Source organism: Ictalurus furcatus, chromosome 17 (assembly GCF_023375685.1).
Source record: "Ictalurus furcatus strain D&B chromosome 17, Billie_1.0, whole genome shotgun sequence".
Classification (NCBI taxonomy): Eukaryota; Metazoa; Chordata; class Actinopteri; order Siluriformes; family Ictaluridae; genus Ictalurus; species Ictalurus furcatus.
Window position 1 is genome coordinate 15,092,053 of NC_071271.1, and position 14,433 is coordinate 15,106,485.

Genomic DNA, 14,433 nt, shown 5'->3' on the forward strand with positions numbered 1-14,433 from the left:
CCCTGTTTTAAAATGCATAAATGACTTTGTTAGTTACAAGCGCATGTTTATACTATTAAATAAGGAAAACGGCTAATTCCTGTAATATGAATTAGTGTTGAATCCAATTTTATTTCTCTTCTTCATTTGATATCTGTGGATCTATCAATACATTCAACAGACTGCATGATAAAAAAGATGGATATTAAAGAACCGCTTATATTGTTTTACTACTCCTAAGTATGCTGTTAGCAAGCAGGTAGTGTACTAGTGTATTAGCTTGTGGCTACAGTCAGTGGAAAAACTGGACAATTCTCATAGAACTTTAAGGTCTTATGTATACTTTGACTTCTTACGGCGCTGATGGCCAACAGGTGGTGTTCGGAAATATTACAGAGTACCAAATCCATCTATTCATTTTCTGTACCGCTTATCCTACACAGGGTAACTGGAAGCCTGGAGCCTAGCACAAGGTGGGAGACACCCTATAGGAGGTGCCAACCCATCACAGGGCACAGTCTCACACACACACACACACACAATCACACACTATGGACAGTTTAGAGATGTCAGTCAGCCTACAGCGCATGTCTTTGGACTGGGGGATAAAACTGACTTGGGGAGTACCCGGAGGAAACCTCCGAAACATGGCAGGAATCAGAGTGTGCGGCAAACATGCTAACCACTAAGCCACCGTGCTACCAGTGTACCAAATCCTGACCCTAATGCCTCAAACACATCCACCCATCTACACCCTTCTGTGTCAGTTGGTAGAACTAGGTGAAAACAGGAAGCAACAGACACATGCACACATCAAAGTCCCTCAGCTGTATTGAGGTCTTTCTGATACAATCTGCAGAAACTGCCACAGATATGAGATATGTGGTGGGGAAAGTAGTGGAGTTGTATGAAGTACAATACTGGTCAAAAGTTTAGAAAAAACGTTTTAGAAGAATAATAAAATCATCAAAACTCTGGAATAACACAAATGGAACTATGGGAATTATGTTGTGATAAATAATAATAATAATAATAATAATAATAATAATAATAATAATAATAATTTAGTATTTTATCATCTTCACAGTAGACACCCTTTTTGTCTAGAATTTCCAGAAATGTATTCTTGGCATTTTCTCAGCCAATTTCTTGAGGAGTCTCCCTGACAGTATTAAAGGAGTTCCCACCTATGCTGGACACTTATTGGCTGCTCACAACATCATAATGTTCATCCAGTATTTCAGTACTGACACCATATCAACAAATTGCACAGGCTTTCAACCAAAGTATTTTTTTTTCCTTCAAGCCACAGTTGCAATAATGAGATGTGTTGTGCACCTAAGAATATATGACCAATTTAAAGAGATTTACCTAACAATGTTGAATACAACTGATTGTCCTCTGTGTGTGTGTGTGTGTGTGTGTGTGTGTGTGTGTGTGTGTGTGTGTGTGTGTGCGCGCGCTACTGATTTGTCCAGCTCTGGTTGAATATCCAGTGAGCCTATCTAGTTATCTCCTAATGACATTGAGCATTGGGGTTGAATTGGGCATCTGGAGCAAAATTGTTCCAATAAGGACATCTAATAAAGCCCCAAATGTCTCCTGTGGCATGATCCAAGTCTTAATAAAGCAGTCATGCAATGGGAGTGTATGCGAAGACCCTGCTCAGATGTAGAATAGTGTTTCATATTCCCCTTTGTAACACTTGGGGAATGGCCTTTTTTTTTTTTTTGGCACATTGCTGCCAGGTCCTCTTGAAGTGATTATGTAATCCATGAGTATCCACATGTGAGCACAATTTCTTTCAGCTTCCTCCCACTCAATGTGCCTCTCTGCCATTTGCTGGCATTGGCTACAGGATTTGCGATAGCATGTGTAGCAGAATGCTGCAGTCAGGAGCAGTGGTTTGAGGTGTAACAAAGAAACGCAGCTGACAGAATGCATCATATGGAGTGTCTTTAAGGGGAATACATAGGTGCTTGTATTCAGTAGGCATTGTGTATGGATGTTCATGAAAGTAGCCAGGGTTGTAGTGATCAGCTCCGTTATCATTCCGTGATGATCAGTTTTGAAATGAAATTCTTTACCAAATTCAGTGTTTCTAGAGCTGCAATAATCACGTAATCTCAAAGACACCTTAGAAAAACTGTGATGTACAGTGTTGCCATACAATGGCTCTGGTTCATTTCTTCATTTTGGGCTTCTGATTAAACCCCTTTTCTGTAAAAGGTAGCTAAAAATGAAAAAACTGCTTGTTTAATGTTTTGTTCTTGTGCGTGTTCTGTCTGTCTGCAGTAAGAGGATGAAGAAAGTTGATAAGAAAGGAAAGGGGCTCAGGCACTTCTCCATGAAGGTGTGTGAGAAGGTGCAGATGAAAGGCACTACGTCCTATAATGAGGTGGCTGATGAACTGGTGGCAGAGTTCACCCACGCCAGCAACCTAGCAGCTACAGATTGTGTGAGTACTACATATGTAGAGAGTGGGTATTAAACTGATATAAAGATAAAGCCTGTATCATTTTCTGTCTTAAATCATGTTATATAACATTCCAGCAGTAACATACTTATTTATTTCCAACACAGATGTGAAATCGGGTCTGAATGCATGAACTGCATTCCATTTTTCACATAGACAAATAGACTGGTTTTCTTCCTCTGATTTGTCCGCTGATTGTTACAGGCATCAAAACGCCTCAAAAGCATTCAAGGTCAATTAAAAATGCAGGGCCACATAGATGCAATTAAATCTCTGTATGCTTTGAATGAAAATTAGCCCACGCGCAATCATAACAGAGTTATTGTGTAAAAAGATCACTAAATTGTTTGTTTTAATTACTGAGGTAAAAGACCGACTTCTGTTGAGCTATTCACCTTTTAGTGAATACTGCTTAAAAATTTCTGTTACATTTGATCTAGATTGAAATGCTTCCTCCTGAGCACCTTGTTTCATAAAATACTGCAAACAAAATCTATTCTATACACACATAGCTTGCTTTTTCGCACAGTCACCTCACCCCCGACCCAAAAGTGTAAACTCTATTCAACAGACCGTTCTTCATTACTCCTTGTGACCTCTCCACCCCGGCCCATGAAAATGCAAAAGGTCCACGTTATTTAAACTATACATGATGTTGAAACAGTTAGAGCCAGTGTAGAACTGCAGCTGATGATCTATCACAGGTCACGTTCATAAGGAGGTATGGAAAGGCTCCTTAGTGAGCTCCTTAGTGTTACTCCTGTTGGGGTCTCAGATCAGTTAAGCTTTTCTCACATTAAATATTCCTGATTAGTATTTGGCAGGGATAAATGTGAGACTGGCATGTAGGCATCCTTTCTCGCAATACATCTGGAGGTTGGAGGTGTGTGTGTGAGATGTGTAAATGAATAAATGAGCAGAGATGAATTGCATAATGTTCTGTTTATTTCAAAATCATATATATACTGGCTCTACAGTTTTTTATATATATATTCTACAAAGCGCCTTACATTGTTTCTCATTCACCCATTCACACACACACTCGCACACCATTGACAGCAGAGCTACCATGCAAGGCACCAGCCTGCCATTGGGAGCAACTTGGGGTTCAGTGTCTTGCTCAAGGACACTTCGACATGTGGAGTCATGTAGGCTGGGGATCGAACCACCAAACCTGCGATTAGTGGACAACCCGTTCTACCTGAGCCACCGTCAAACAGGCTAATAACTATAGGAACTAATTTCCATCACTGTAAAATAAATAAATAACCAGAGCCCCTTGACTACACTTTATAGACCCCATTTTGAGAACCACTGCATGAGTGTATTCCCAGTCATAATAATTCACCCCAGTCACCATGATTTAATAGCGGAAATACTTTCCGCTATTAGTTCTGACAGGACACCTGATGTTGAATTGGCTGGAATTTAATCCCTTTACTGGAATGGTAAAAGTGTAATTAAAAAGGATTTAACTGCAGGTGCCGGAAGCAGCTCACATCTCAGAGGGGGTATGAGGGGCTGCAGCTTTTACAGAGAACAAGTAAAAAGAGGCGGCATTTTCAGAAAATGATGTGTGTGTGTGTGTGTGTGTGTGTGTGTGTGTGTGTGTGTGTGTGTTTTCTACAAGCAGCAGGCGTACGATCAGAAAAACATCCGCAGGCGTGTATATGATGCACTGAATGTGTTGATGGCCATGAACATAATCTCAAAAGAGAAGAAGGAGATTCGCTGGATTGGTCTTCCCACTAACTCAGCACAGGAATGTCGCAACCTGGAGGTGGGTTTGAGGCAGAGATGTTTGTCACTAGAAACATCAGTTAAAGCTCAAGATTGAAAACATCGTACCACCGCCTGAGGGTGTGACATGTAAAAGTACTACACCATACTGTTTCATGTTCCACTTGTGGGTTTTGCTAGCTGTGGCTGACAATAATGGCCCAGTTTCTCTCTTTTCCTCATTACATATAATAACACTGAAATAGCAGGTTGGAGAACTTCATGTTCTGAGTATGTTCACAATGTTGGTGCTGTTGTGGGGGAGGGGAGAGAGAAAACATTGTGACTGTTACAAAATGCTGACACTGGAGACTCCTTACATAAAAGTTATATAAACATAGTCTTATAGAAAACTTCACCATATCAAAGATTAGACCTTTTTTTCTTTGTTAAATAACAACACATTTTTATTTGGTTATGATTAGACTTTGATTAAATGTAGCATCTGCCATACTGGTTCCTGTGAATGAGAAACGATAATCAGTCCCTCCCGGATTTCAGGATTTTGCGATCACAGAGATGAACGCAAAATCAAGCAAACTCTGCAATATTCGGAGGAGCGTGTAATTTTTCTAAATTACCGCAGATTTTGTGCATATTTAGGCCAAGATGTGTCATGTGATGTCATGATGTCATCTATGAATCATGTGCGTCCAACATGAGTACAGCTAAAAGGTCTCATTTACCAGCAAACATCACTGACAATCAAGTAGTTTTCCACAAAAAAAAAACCAAGTTGCATCACAAATTTTTAAAAAAGCTGCAGCAAAATCAATCTCGGCCAATCCTGTACAGACTGGATATAATATATTAGAATGATTGTATTAATATAAACCTGTGATTTGCCTTGTGCTATTGCCAGAGCTGCTATTGTAGAAAATTAATCAATTCATTCTAATCAATCTGATTTGGGAATTACAATAGACAGTAATTACCGTGTTTATGTAAAATAAATATGTATGTATACTCTAGTACTCCATTAAAACCATAAATCAAAAAGCTTCTACTGAGGCAGTTTTGGTAATGCAGTTTACCCAAGTATAGTTTGAGTTCACGGTTGTGTTTGTGTATGTGGGTGTTTTAAAGAGCCATCTGAAAGCATCGGACAGTGTCACGTCTGATATGATGGCAGTGAGAGACAGTGAGGCTTTGTGGCAGGCTGTAGGGCAAAATAAAGCAGAAAGGAGAAGAGGGCTTGAGGCACACTCCCTGCTTTTGATTATGTATGAACACAGGGTCCTGTAAAGCCCAGCCATCTATAAAGCACACACTGGCTTTCACCCACCTGAATAGACTTGTATTTTCAATGACATATACGTGTGTGTACATGTGTCAAACATTGGAAAGCAAGCAAGTAAGCAGAGTAAAACACTTGAATTCAAATGTTCATTTTCTTTTTTCTATGAATGTGTCTTTGTGTGTGTTTCAGATGGAGAAGCAGAAGCGGCTGGAAAGAATCCAGCAGAAAAGAAGCCAGCTAGAGGAGCTTATACTACAGGTTTGTACTAACATGGACTATGTATTGTATTGCATGTGTGTTTCTGCATTGGGTTTGTTCAGGAAGCATGTAGCCCTGGCTTTAAGAAATGAATTTAAATGGTTAATTCAGGTTGGAATGCTGATTCTGTGTTTACTCGAATTTGTTAACACAGTGCTTTGTATTTGTATTCATGTGCTTTCATTTAATCCTGAGACTTTCTCAACTTTTGTAAGTAGCTGATTCAGCTTATTATATATGAACTCAGTTTGTGATGTCACAAAGTGGACTAAAAAGTCATTAAAACGATGATGATGATGATGGTCATAGACATATTAGCGGATGCTTGTGTTGAACAGAATCATGTTTGTTATGGTATATTTTGACACTGAGAATAGGGTGATGCAAATCAAGACTCGGATACTGAAATCTAACACTTGTCTACTTGTGATAAATATGAGCTTGTTTACTAGCAGAGGGCTTTTTCAGATTGCATATTCATAGATGCTGCTATTTCTTAATTAAGGTAATAAAGGTTTTGTAGGACATTTTTAATAGTTCTTGGCTATTAAAACAATACCAATAAAATAATCTGATATTGTATTGTGATTATTTTATTGGTATTGGTGCCTGAGGGTGTGACATGTAAAAGTTCTACACAGTACTGTTTCGTGTTCCAGCTGTGGGTTTTGCTAGCTGAGGCTGACAATAATGGCACAGTTTCTCTTTTCCTCATTACATATAATAATACTGGAATAGTCTTAACTAGCGGTTTTAAACCAATAAAATTATCTGATATTGTATTGTGATTATTTTATTGGTTTAAAACTGCTTGTTAAGACTTAGAATAGAATAGGATCCAATGGATGGAGTGAAAGACATTTCTATTAGCATATCATTAGCACCCATAGCCAGGCTTTATCCCAGTGGAAGGACGGAACTAACAGAGACAGAATGTAGGAAATTGGGAAAGGTCATGTCATTGTGCTAATCCATTATGTGCATAACAGGACTCTCAGTGTATTAATTGTTTCAGCAGTGGAGAGGCACAAGTGTTGTACAACAAACGCACAACCTTTTCCCACACACTACATGTGTTAGAAATAAATCATTACATCCTGTTTAGCTTGAGGTTATATTTAGTTCTGTAGAAAAGTGACCAATCTGTAGTTTTTACTATGTTAGAATCAGTACATGCCTTTCTGCAGGAGAAAACAGTGGAGGTCCTGGTTGATGGTGGTCATATATCTGTGTGGGTTTCTATGAATTTTCATTTCAACATTGCCTGTAGTGCCCTTGGCACAGTAAACATCACTGAAGGCTTTTTGTGTTTGACATGGTGTGTAATGTACTGACCACTCTGTCTCTTCCCTCGAGCAGCAGATAGCCTTTAAGAACCTGGTGAAGAGGAATCAGGCCAACGAAGCGGCTTCAAAATCCCGACCTCCACCCGGCTCTGTCATTCAGCTGCCATTTATCATTCTCAATACAGACGTGCGCACAGTCATCGACTGCTCCATCTCCAGTGACAAGTACATCTCTCTCTCTCTCTCTCTCTCTTCATGTCATCTGTGGCCAGATTATGAACCAGATCTCTTTTTATGCTTTCAAACGTAAAATATTCACCAAGATTCACAAAGAAATAAAATCCATTTCAGCATCTTTTTCTTTTATAATTCTACGCTTCCAAGCTCTTGTGACAGTTATGTTTGATCATTCTAGCCAAAGTCCTTTTTCTGCCTGTAGTCTCACAGAGATCCCTACATTCCTGTTTTGCAGATGTGAATACCTCTTTAACTTTGACAACATGTTTGAGATCCATGATGACATTGAGATCCTAAAGCGTATGGGTATGTCTCTGGGGCTGGAGAATGGCACATGCACCGCAGAGAACCTCAGTGTGGCCAAGTCTCTTGTGCCCAAATCATTAGAGAGTTATGTCACAGGTAGGCTGCTTTATAAATCTATAATACAAGAAGTCTTTCTGTTGTTTCATGTTGCTGTGAAAATCCTATACATTTAAAAGCGAGGTCAGCAATTTTGAAGTTGAAACACTTTTTGTAATATTTAGCAGAGACAATAAAATATCTCCTCAGAGGAACAATTCTGAGCTTTGGCTCTTCCAGGATTTGTAAACAGAAGGGGGGGAAAATAACATGGATGACCAACATCTAGCAGTTAGCACTGCTGAGTCACTGGCGGTCTTCAAACGAAGACTGAAGGTCTACCTCTTCACCAAGCACTTGACTTAGCAATTAGTTTATCCATCAAATTTTTTTTTTTTTTAATGCTGTACTAACCCCCACCAGTGTTTCAGCTTGATGGTATTATGAGTTCCTGTTGTAGTGAACTAGCTTGAGGATGTGTTTTTGATAGAGGAGCACAAAGCAGCTCTGTAAGTCGCTCTGGATAAGAGTGTCTGCTAAATTCTGTAAACTTAAACGTAAATGAAAATTTTAATGTATTTGCATGGCTATCAGACATTTTACATACTCGCTGCTAGATTTCTAACGCATCTGGTTTGAAGACGTGGCTCTAAATGGAAAACTGACAAGCAAGACTGTATTTTGAGCCAAGGTTGCTGGCTGTACCTTTAATATAAGTGTCTGGCTTTTCAGATACCTCCACCAAGTTGAATCATTTTATAGCATATACACATTAATTAGAAATAAAATATCTAAGAGACCTGTGCTTTTCTCTTTGTGCTAGCCTGACTCAAATCTGCCAGAGCAAAGAAGATACAGTAATTCAAACAATAGATGTAGTTAAATTAACAATGGACTTTATTAATCTAAGAATTTATGTGTCAACTGTCAAATAACCACCAGTGTCTGTCACTCGGACTACAGACTTTGTACAAACAGCCATGAAAAGTATTCAAAGACAAGCTGCTTGGAGTTTGACAAGTTTGTTCTTTTGGTTTTCAGTTGTACAGAAGTCTCATTTATCGTTATTAATATTCTTGTTTCTGTATTTAATCTTTTCCTAGGTATGGCAAAGAAATCCAACAGAACCACTCCCAATTATACAAGGTATATTCCCTTCTTTGGACATATTGACTGTAATTACAATACTGTCAAGCTTAGGTATATTCAGTATCCCTGGAATTGGGTTAAGAATTGTCCAACACATTATTAAAACCTGGAAGGAGAGTGGTGAGCAGTCAACTTTGAGGAAGAAATGTGGTCGGAAAAGTGAAAGTTCAAAAACTTGAGTGATAGTGATTAGAGATCTTTAAAATGCTTGGTGAAGTCACATCGTTAAAAAAAATCAACAAACTCATGTCTATGTTTAATAGTGACAGTAAGAGCATTTCCACATACACAATGCGACCAGAACTTACAGGATTTGGATTAAACAGCTGTGTGGCCTAATCAGTGCGAGGCTAATCAGATACAAAGGACTTCAGTTTGCTAGGGAGCATAACGATTGGACTGTGGAGCAATGGAAAAAAGGTCATGTGGTTTGATGAGTCCAGATTTACCCTATTCCAAAGCGATCGGTTCATCAGTTTAAGAAGGGAAACATATGAAGCAATGCACCCATCATGCATAATGCCTACTGTACAAGCCTCTGGAAGAAGTGTTATGATCTGGGGTTGCTTTAGTTGGTATGGTCTAGGCTCGGCAACATTAAGCAAGAGTAAAATGAAGTCAGCTGAGTACCTGAATGTACAGAATGACCAGGTTATCCCATCAATGGAATTTTCCTTCCCCGACAGCACAGGCATATTCCAGGATGACAATGCTAATATTGAGAGAGTGGTTCAGGGAGTATGAGGAATCATTTTCACACATCAATTGGCCACCAAAGAGTCCTGACCTTAACCATATTAAAAGTCTTTGGGATGTGCTAGAGAAGACTTTACAGAGTGGTTCGACTTTCCTGTCCTCAATACAAGATCTCGGCCTAAAATTAATGTTTTAATGTTTTAATAACTCTTGACAGAAATAAATATTTTGACATTGCATAAGGTTGCACAAACAGTGCCACGACAAATATTAGTGTGTGAAATTTATTTATTTTATTTTGTTGGCCAGGCAGTGTATTATCACTGTTCAGAATGTATAATATGCTTGATATGATATTTATACCAGTGTCTTCATTTCTCTCTGTAGTCACAGCAGCACTGCTCCTTCGTACAACTCCGAATCTCGGGGTCAGACACCCAGCTCTTTCAACGAGGAGGAGGATGACGACGATGATGAAGATGACGACGATGATGAGGAGGATGAGCCCTCTTCTCCAGAATGATCTCGGAAAACAGTGTGCTGACGCCTTATGCTTCTCTGAGACTCGGCCTCTGTCTCGCCGTTTGACTTTCTGCCAAATCCACAGGTGGACTGAGACACTGGGAATAAGCTTCCACTTGCTTGTGATGTGATATTCCAAACTCTCCATCTGTTTAACCCTCTAGATATTGATCTCTATTTTTATCGATCTTGTGCATCCACACGTGCACACACACAGGTTTTATATCTCGAGGAGGATTGATCAGTAGTGTGCTAATGGTGCTTTTCCTTCTAGCAAACCTCAGGTCAGGCATGAGGAGGGAGTAAGTACTGGCAGGAATTTCACATCGACAGCTTTCAATTGGTCTTCATACTGCCTCAAAACCTCACTCAGTAAAGTCTCATTGTATTTATTACTGTCCTATTATAAGATGAACTCATTATCATTGTAATTTCTTGTTTAGACAACAGCTAATGCTTTATTGTTTGTTTTTTTTGGTTGCATCTCCCCCACATGCACTGTTAAGAAGTCGATAGTTTAACTGTCTCCATGTTCACAGTTTGGAAGGAATTTGTGTGCTTTTCAGATAAGGGGAAAAAAAAAAGATTTGTTTGTTTTTCTAAGATTCTTCTCAATTTTGTTGTGCATTACCTAGTTACTTCATTTCTTGCCATTTACTACAATAGAATGAAATGGGGGGGGGGAATGAAATTACCATAATGAGATTAGCATATTTGTCTGGGTACACATGCCCTGAAGAGACACATGCTAGGGAGTGAAGTGTTTTTGTAAGTGTGATGTGTAGAGTAGCATCTTCTGCTAATGTCTGTTTTTGTTGCTAGGATATGAAAATGGTCGAGACCAGGGTCATTTCCCTCTTTGACCTACGCAGGTCAGCATTTTAAGCCTGGAATCTTATTTGAAAATTTATAAGAATAATATTATTACTTGTCGTTTTCTCTGAGGGTTCCTACTTTGGTTTGGAAATGTAATTCAGTATGTATATGTATACATAAACGTATAATTTTGGTTACCTCTTTGTGTCTTCAGCAAATTCTTTTTCTGTACAACCAGCCATTTAAAAATGATTATTATTTGTGCAGAATTCAATTACTCTGGAAAGTTTAGAAAAGTTCCTACTGCCTGCTTTACCTATTACAATATTAACTCTTTTATGTAACTGATCTAGTCTTCCTGTATTGGTGGACCTGACTGAAGACTATCATTGATTTCAGGGATTAAAGGCAGACTTTATGCTTTGTTCTTAACACAGAGCTCACACGAAAAACACTGTTTCTCCGGATAAAAACCTGAACATTTGAGTGTAGTACACATCAGGTTAACATGTACTTGACACTAATACTGAAGTATGTGACAAAAAATACAATTCAATATATTGCATTTCTACAAAATGTAAACTGATATCACATGATCAAGCAGCTCAAAAAAGATCTAGATGATACACATACAGTTTTATTAAAAAGTCTTAAAAATTCACAAATGCAAAATTGCCCATGCACTCCGGGTGGGAGGGATGGTATACTCTCTCGCCTCTGTCAATCACACTGACATTAACCATTGGTGGGTGTCTGTGAGCTCATGTATGTGTGCAGCCAGTGCTTTCCTCTGCATGTGTTACACTGCCCTGTAATGCAGCAAGAGCAGCAGTTCAAAAAGACTGTCCTGGAGGAAGCATATGTTAGTCTTCACACTCCTCACTTGGTAGCTGCCATATGATCTGGAGAGCTTGCTGGCGGCCTAATTAGGAAGAAAATGGGGAAGAAAAAATGTCTCCGCTACTAAATATCACCTTGTAATGCTTTAGCGAAAATGGCAAAACTTTCATGTATATGGAATTTCTAACTCCGTTTTCACTATTCTAAAGGTTTTCTGCCAAAAGACTTCCTCATAAGCTCAGTTTTTCTAAGAGCACTGACATTCTGCAGTAAATTACTGAGCACTAACGATGATAATGGTGGTGTGACAGAGAATTAATCTTTTAATTTTTTGTTTAATGTTTGTTTTCTCAATCCAGTTTTTTAAATAAATACATCAGGGCTTTCTGGTATCTTATCACATCAAAAGAAAAATATTCTGAAGTAAAAAAAGATATCATAAAGAAACATCATGGGGTATTATCTGGGTTACTTGAAAAATAATCCTAAATCTGCCTATTTTATGGGGGCCAAGATATTTGTCCCAAAATGTTTCACTTATATTATGCTTGTAATATAAGTGAAATTCACTTATATTACTTATATTATATTAAATATGACTATTTAAGGCCAATAAATACATTTAAACACAAACAATTGACAATGTACTGTATTCTAATGTACTTATTCAGAAGAACTGCCTCAGAATACATGAAGTTTGGTGTCACTTTTTCTCTTGTCTTTTTTCTCCACCGATATAAAAACGGGCGAGAGAGAGAGAGATCTTATACAGTGGTATGAAAAAGTATTTGATTTCTTCTTTTGTGTATATCTATGAAATTTTAACAAAATCTATGATAAAACAAAGGCAACCTGAGTAAACACAAAATATATTTTTTAAATGATAATGTTACTTACTGAAGCAAAAAAGTTATCCAATACCAACTAGGCCTGTGTGAAAATGTATTTGGCCCCCATAGTTACGAATTCCCCAAATCTATGAAACTGCATTCATAATGGGGTCCAGCTGGACTAGACACAACCAGGCCTGATTACTGCAAACCCTGTTCAATCAAATCAACACTTAAACAGAACTTTTTCAACAGCATGAAGTTGGTTAAAAGGTCTTACCCAGTAACACACTATGGCAAAATTGAAAGAAATTCCAGAAATGATGAGGAGGAAGAAGGTGATTGAAATACATCAGTCTGGGAATGGATACAAAGCTATTTCAAAGGCTCTGGGACTCCAAAGAACCAGAGTGAGAGCTATTATCTCCAAATGGAAAAACTCAGCACAGTAGTGAACTTTCCCAGAAGTGGCTGGCCTTCCAAAATTCATCCAAGAGCACAACAACTACTCATCCAGGAATTCACAAAAGATCCAAGGACATCATCAAAGGAACTACAGGCCTCCCATGCATCAATAAAGGAGTCATGAACATCACTGCTCATGACTCCACTATCAAAAAGACACTTGGCAAAAATAGCATCCATGGAAGAGTGGCGAGGTGAAAACCACTGCTAACCCAGAAGAACATTAAGGCTCGTCTGAATTTTGCCAAAACACATCAATTGATGATCTTCAAATCTTTTGGGAGAATGTTCTGTGGACTGATGAGTAGAAAGTGGAACTGTTTGGAAGACAGTGGTCCCGTTACATCTGGCAGATGTAACAGAATAGAATATCACAAAAACATCATCATACCTACAGTCGAGCATGGTGGTGGAAGTGTTGCTGCTTCAGGGCCTGGGCACCTTGCAATAGTTGAGGGAAACATGAATTCTGCTTTCTACCAGAAAATCCTAAAGGAGAATGTCCAGTCTTCAATCTGTAAATTGGAACTCAAGCACAACTGGATTATGCAGCAAGACAATGATCCAAAGCACAGGAGTAAGTCCTAGTCCTAGAAGTAAGTGAAAGACTGATCTCCAGTTATCAGAAGCGTTTGGTTGCAGTTATTGCTGCTAAAGGTGGCACAACCAGATTTTAATTTTAAGGGGCCAATTTGTTTTTCACATTGGTGATAGGTATTTTTGCTTCAATAAAAAACAGATCAATAAAAATTGTGTTGTGTGTTTACTCTGGTTGCCTTTGTTTTATCTTGTATTTTGTTTGAAGATCTATAACTATTTAGTATGATGTACACAAAAACAAAATACTTTTTCACAGCACTGTAGATATAGTATTATTCATTATTGCATTCAAAATGACTGTCAGCAAGGTGGGACAAGAGGGAGAACAGGTTATTGGTATTTTAAAAAAAAATTAAACCCCCTCTTTTTGTAATAATGTAATAGGACAATTGCGGTTTACACAACTATTACTTTCTTTATGTTCTGTGTATGTATTCTTTGAAAATTTATGGTCTGACAAAAAAGGTACTCTGCTGTTGGAATGTCCCCTCTACATTCTTTGCTTTCTGCATGTGGTAATTATACCTTGACGGAGATTGGTCGCGGTTGGGTAAAGGGTATAGCGATTGCGACAACCAACCTCTCAGTGTCTTGGGAATATTACACAACACCATTGCGCCTTCTGATCAAATGAAACTCTTATGATCCTTAATTGGGATGAATAGTCCTGCTGTGCCAATGAGACCTTCTGCTACTGCCATTTGTGTGGTGTTTCCTATGTACTCAATCCGAACTGCATAATCTGTCACCATCTTCAAGAAACAGCTAAAGACCCACCTCTTCCGTGAACAACTAACCAACCCATAAAAAAAGAATGAAAGAAAAAAAACCCTTACTCTGGCATTTACACCTCTACTCTGTGCACTTTGCTTCTTCTGGAACTCAATTAAAAGATCTTGTATGGTAGCACTACTTGTA

General features: G+C 38.5%; 1 protein-coding gene across 7 annotated transcripts in view; it reads left to right on the forward strand.

Moving 5' to 3' along the window:
* tfdp2 (transcription factor Dp-2) overlaps window positions 1-12,227 on the forward strand; it is a 42,324-nt gene extending 30,097 nt beyond the window's left edge. For 6 of the 7 annotated variants that reach the window (XM_053646730.1, XM_053646728.1, XM_053646729.1 and 3 more), the window contains 7 exons: window positions 2,275-2,437; window positions 4,089-4,235; window positions 5,664-5,732; window positions 7,092-7,243; window positions 7,491-7,657; window positions 8,701-8,743; window positions 9,830-12,227. In XM_053646730.1, the coding sequence (XP_053502705.1) occupies window positions 2,275-2,437; window positions 4,089-4,235; window positions 5,664-5,732; window positions 7,092-7,243; window positions 7,491-7,657; window positions 8,701-8,743; window positions 9,830-9,965 (877 nt within the window). In that variant the 3' untranslated portion in view covers window positions 9,966-12,227. The remainder of the gene's footprint in view (window positions 1-2,274; window positions 2,438-4,088; window positions 4,236-5,663; window positions 5,733-7,091; window positions 7,244-7,490; window positions 7,658-8,700; window positions 8,744-9,829) is intronic. The other variant, XM_053646733.1, reaches the window with a different exon arrangement.
* Window positions 12,228-14,433: the final 2,206 nt, after the last annotated feature.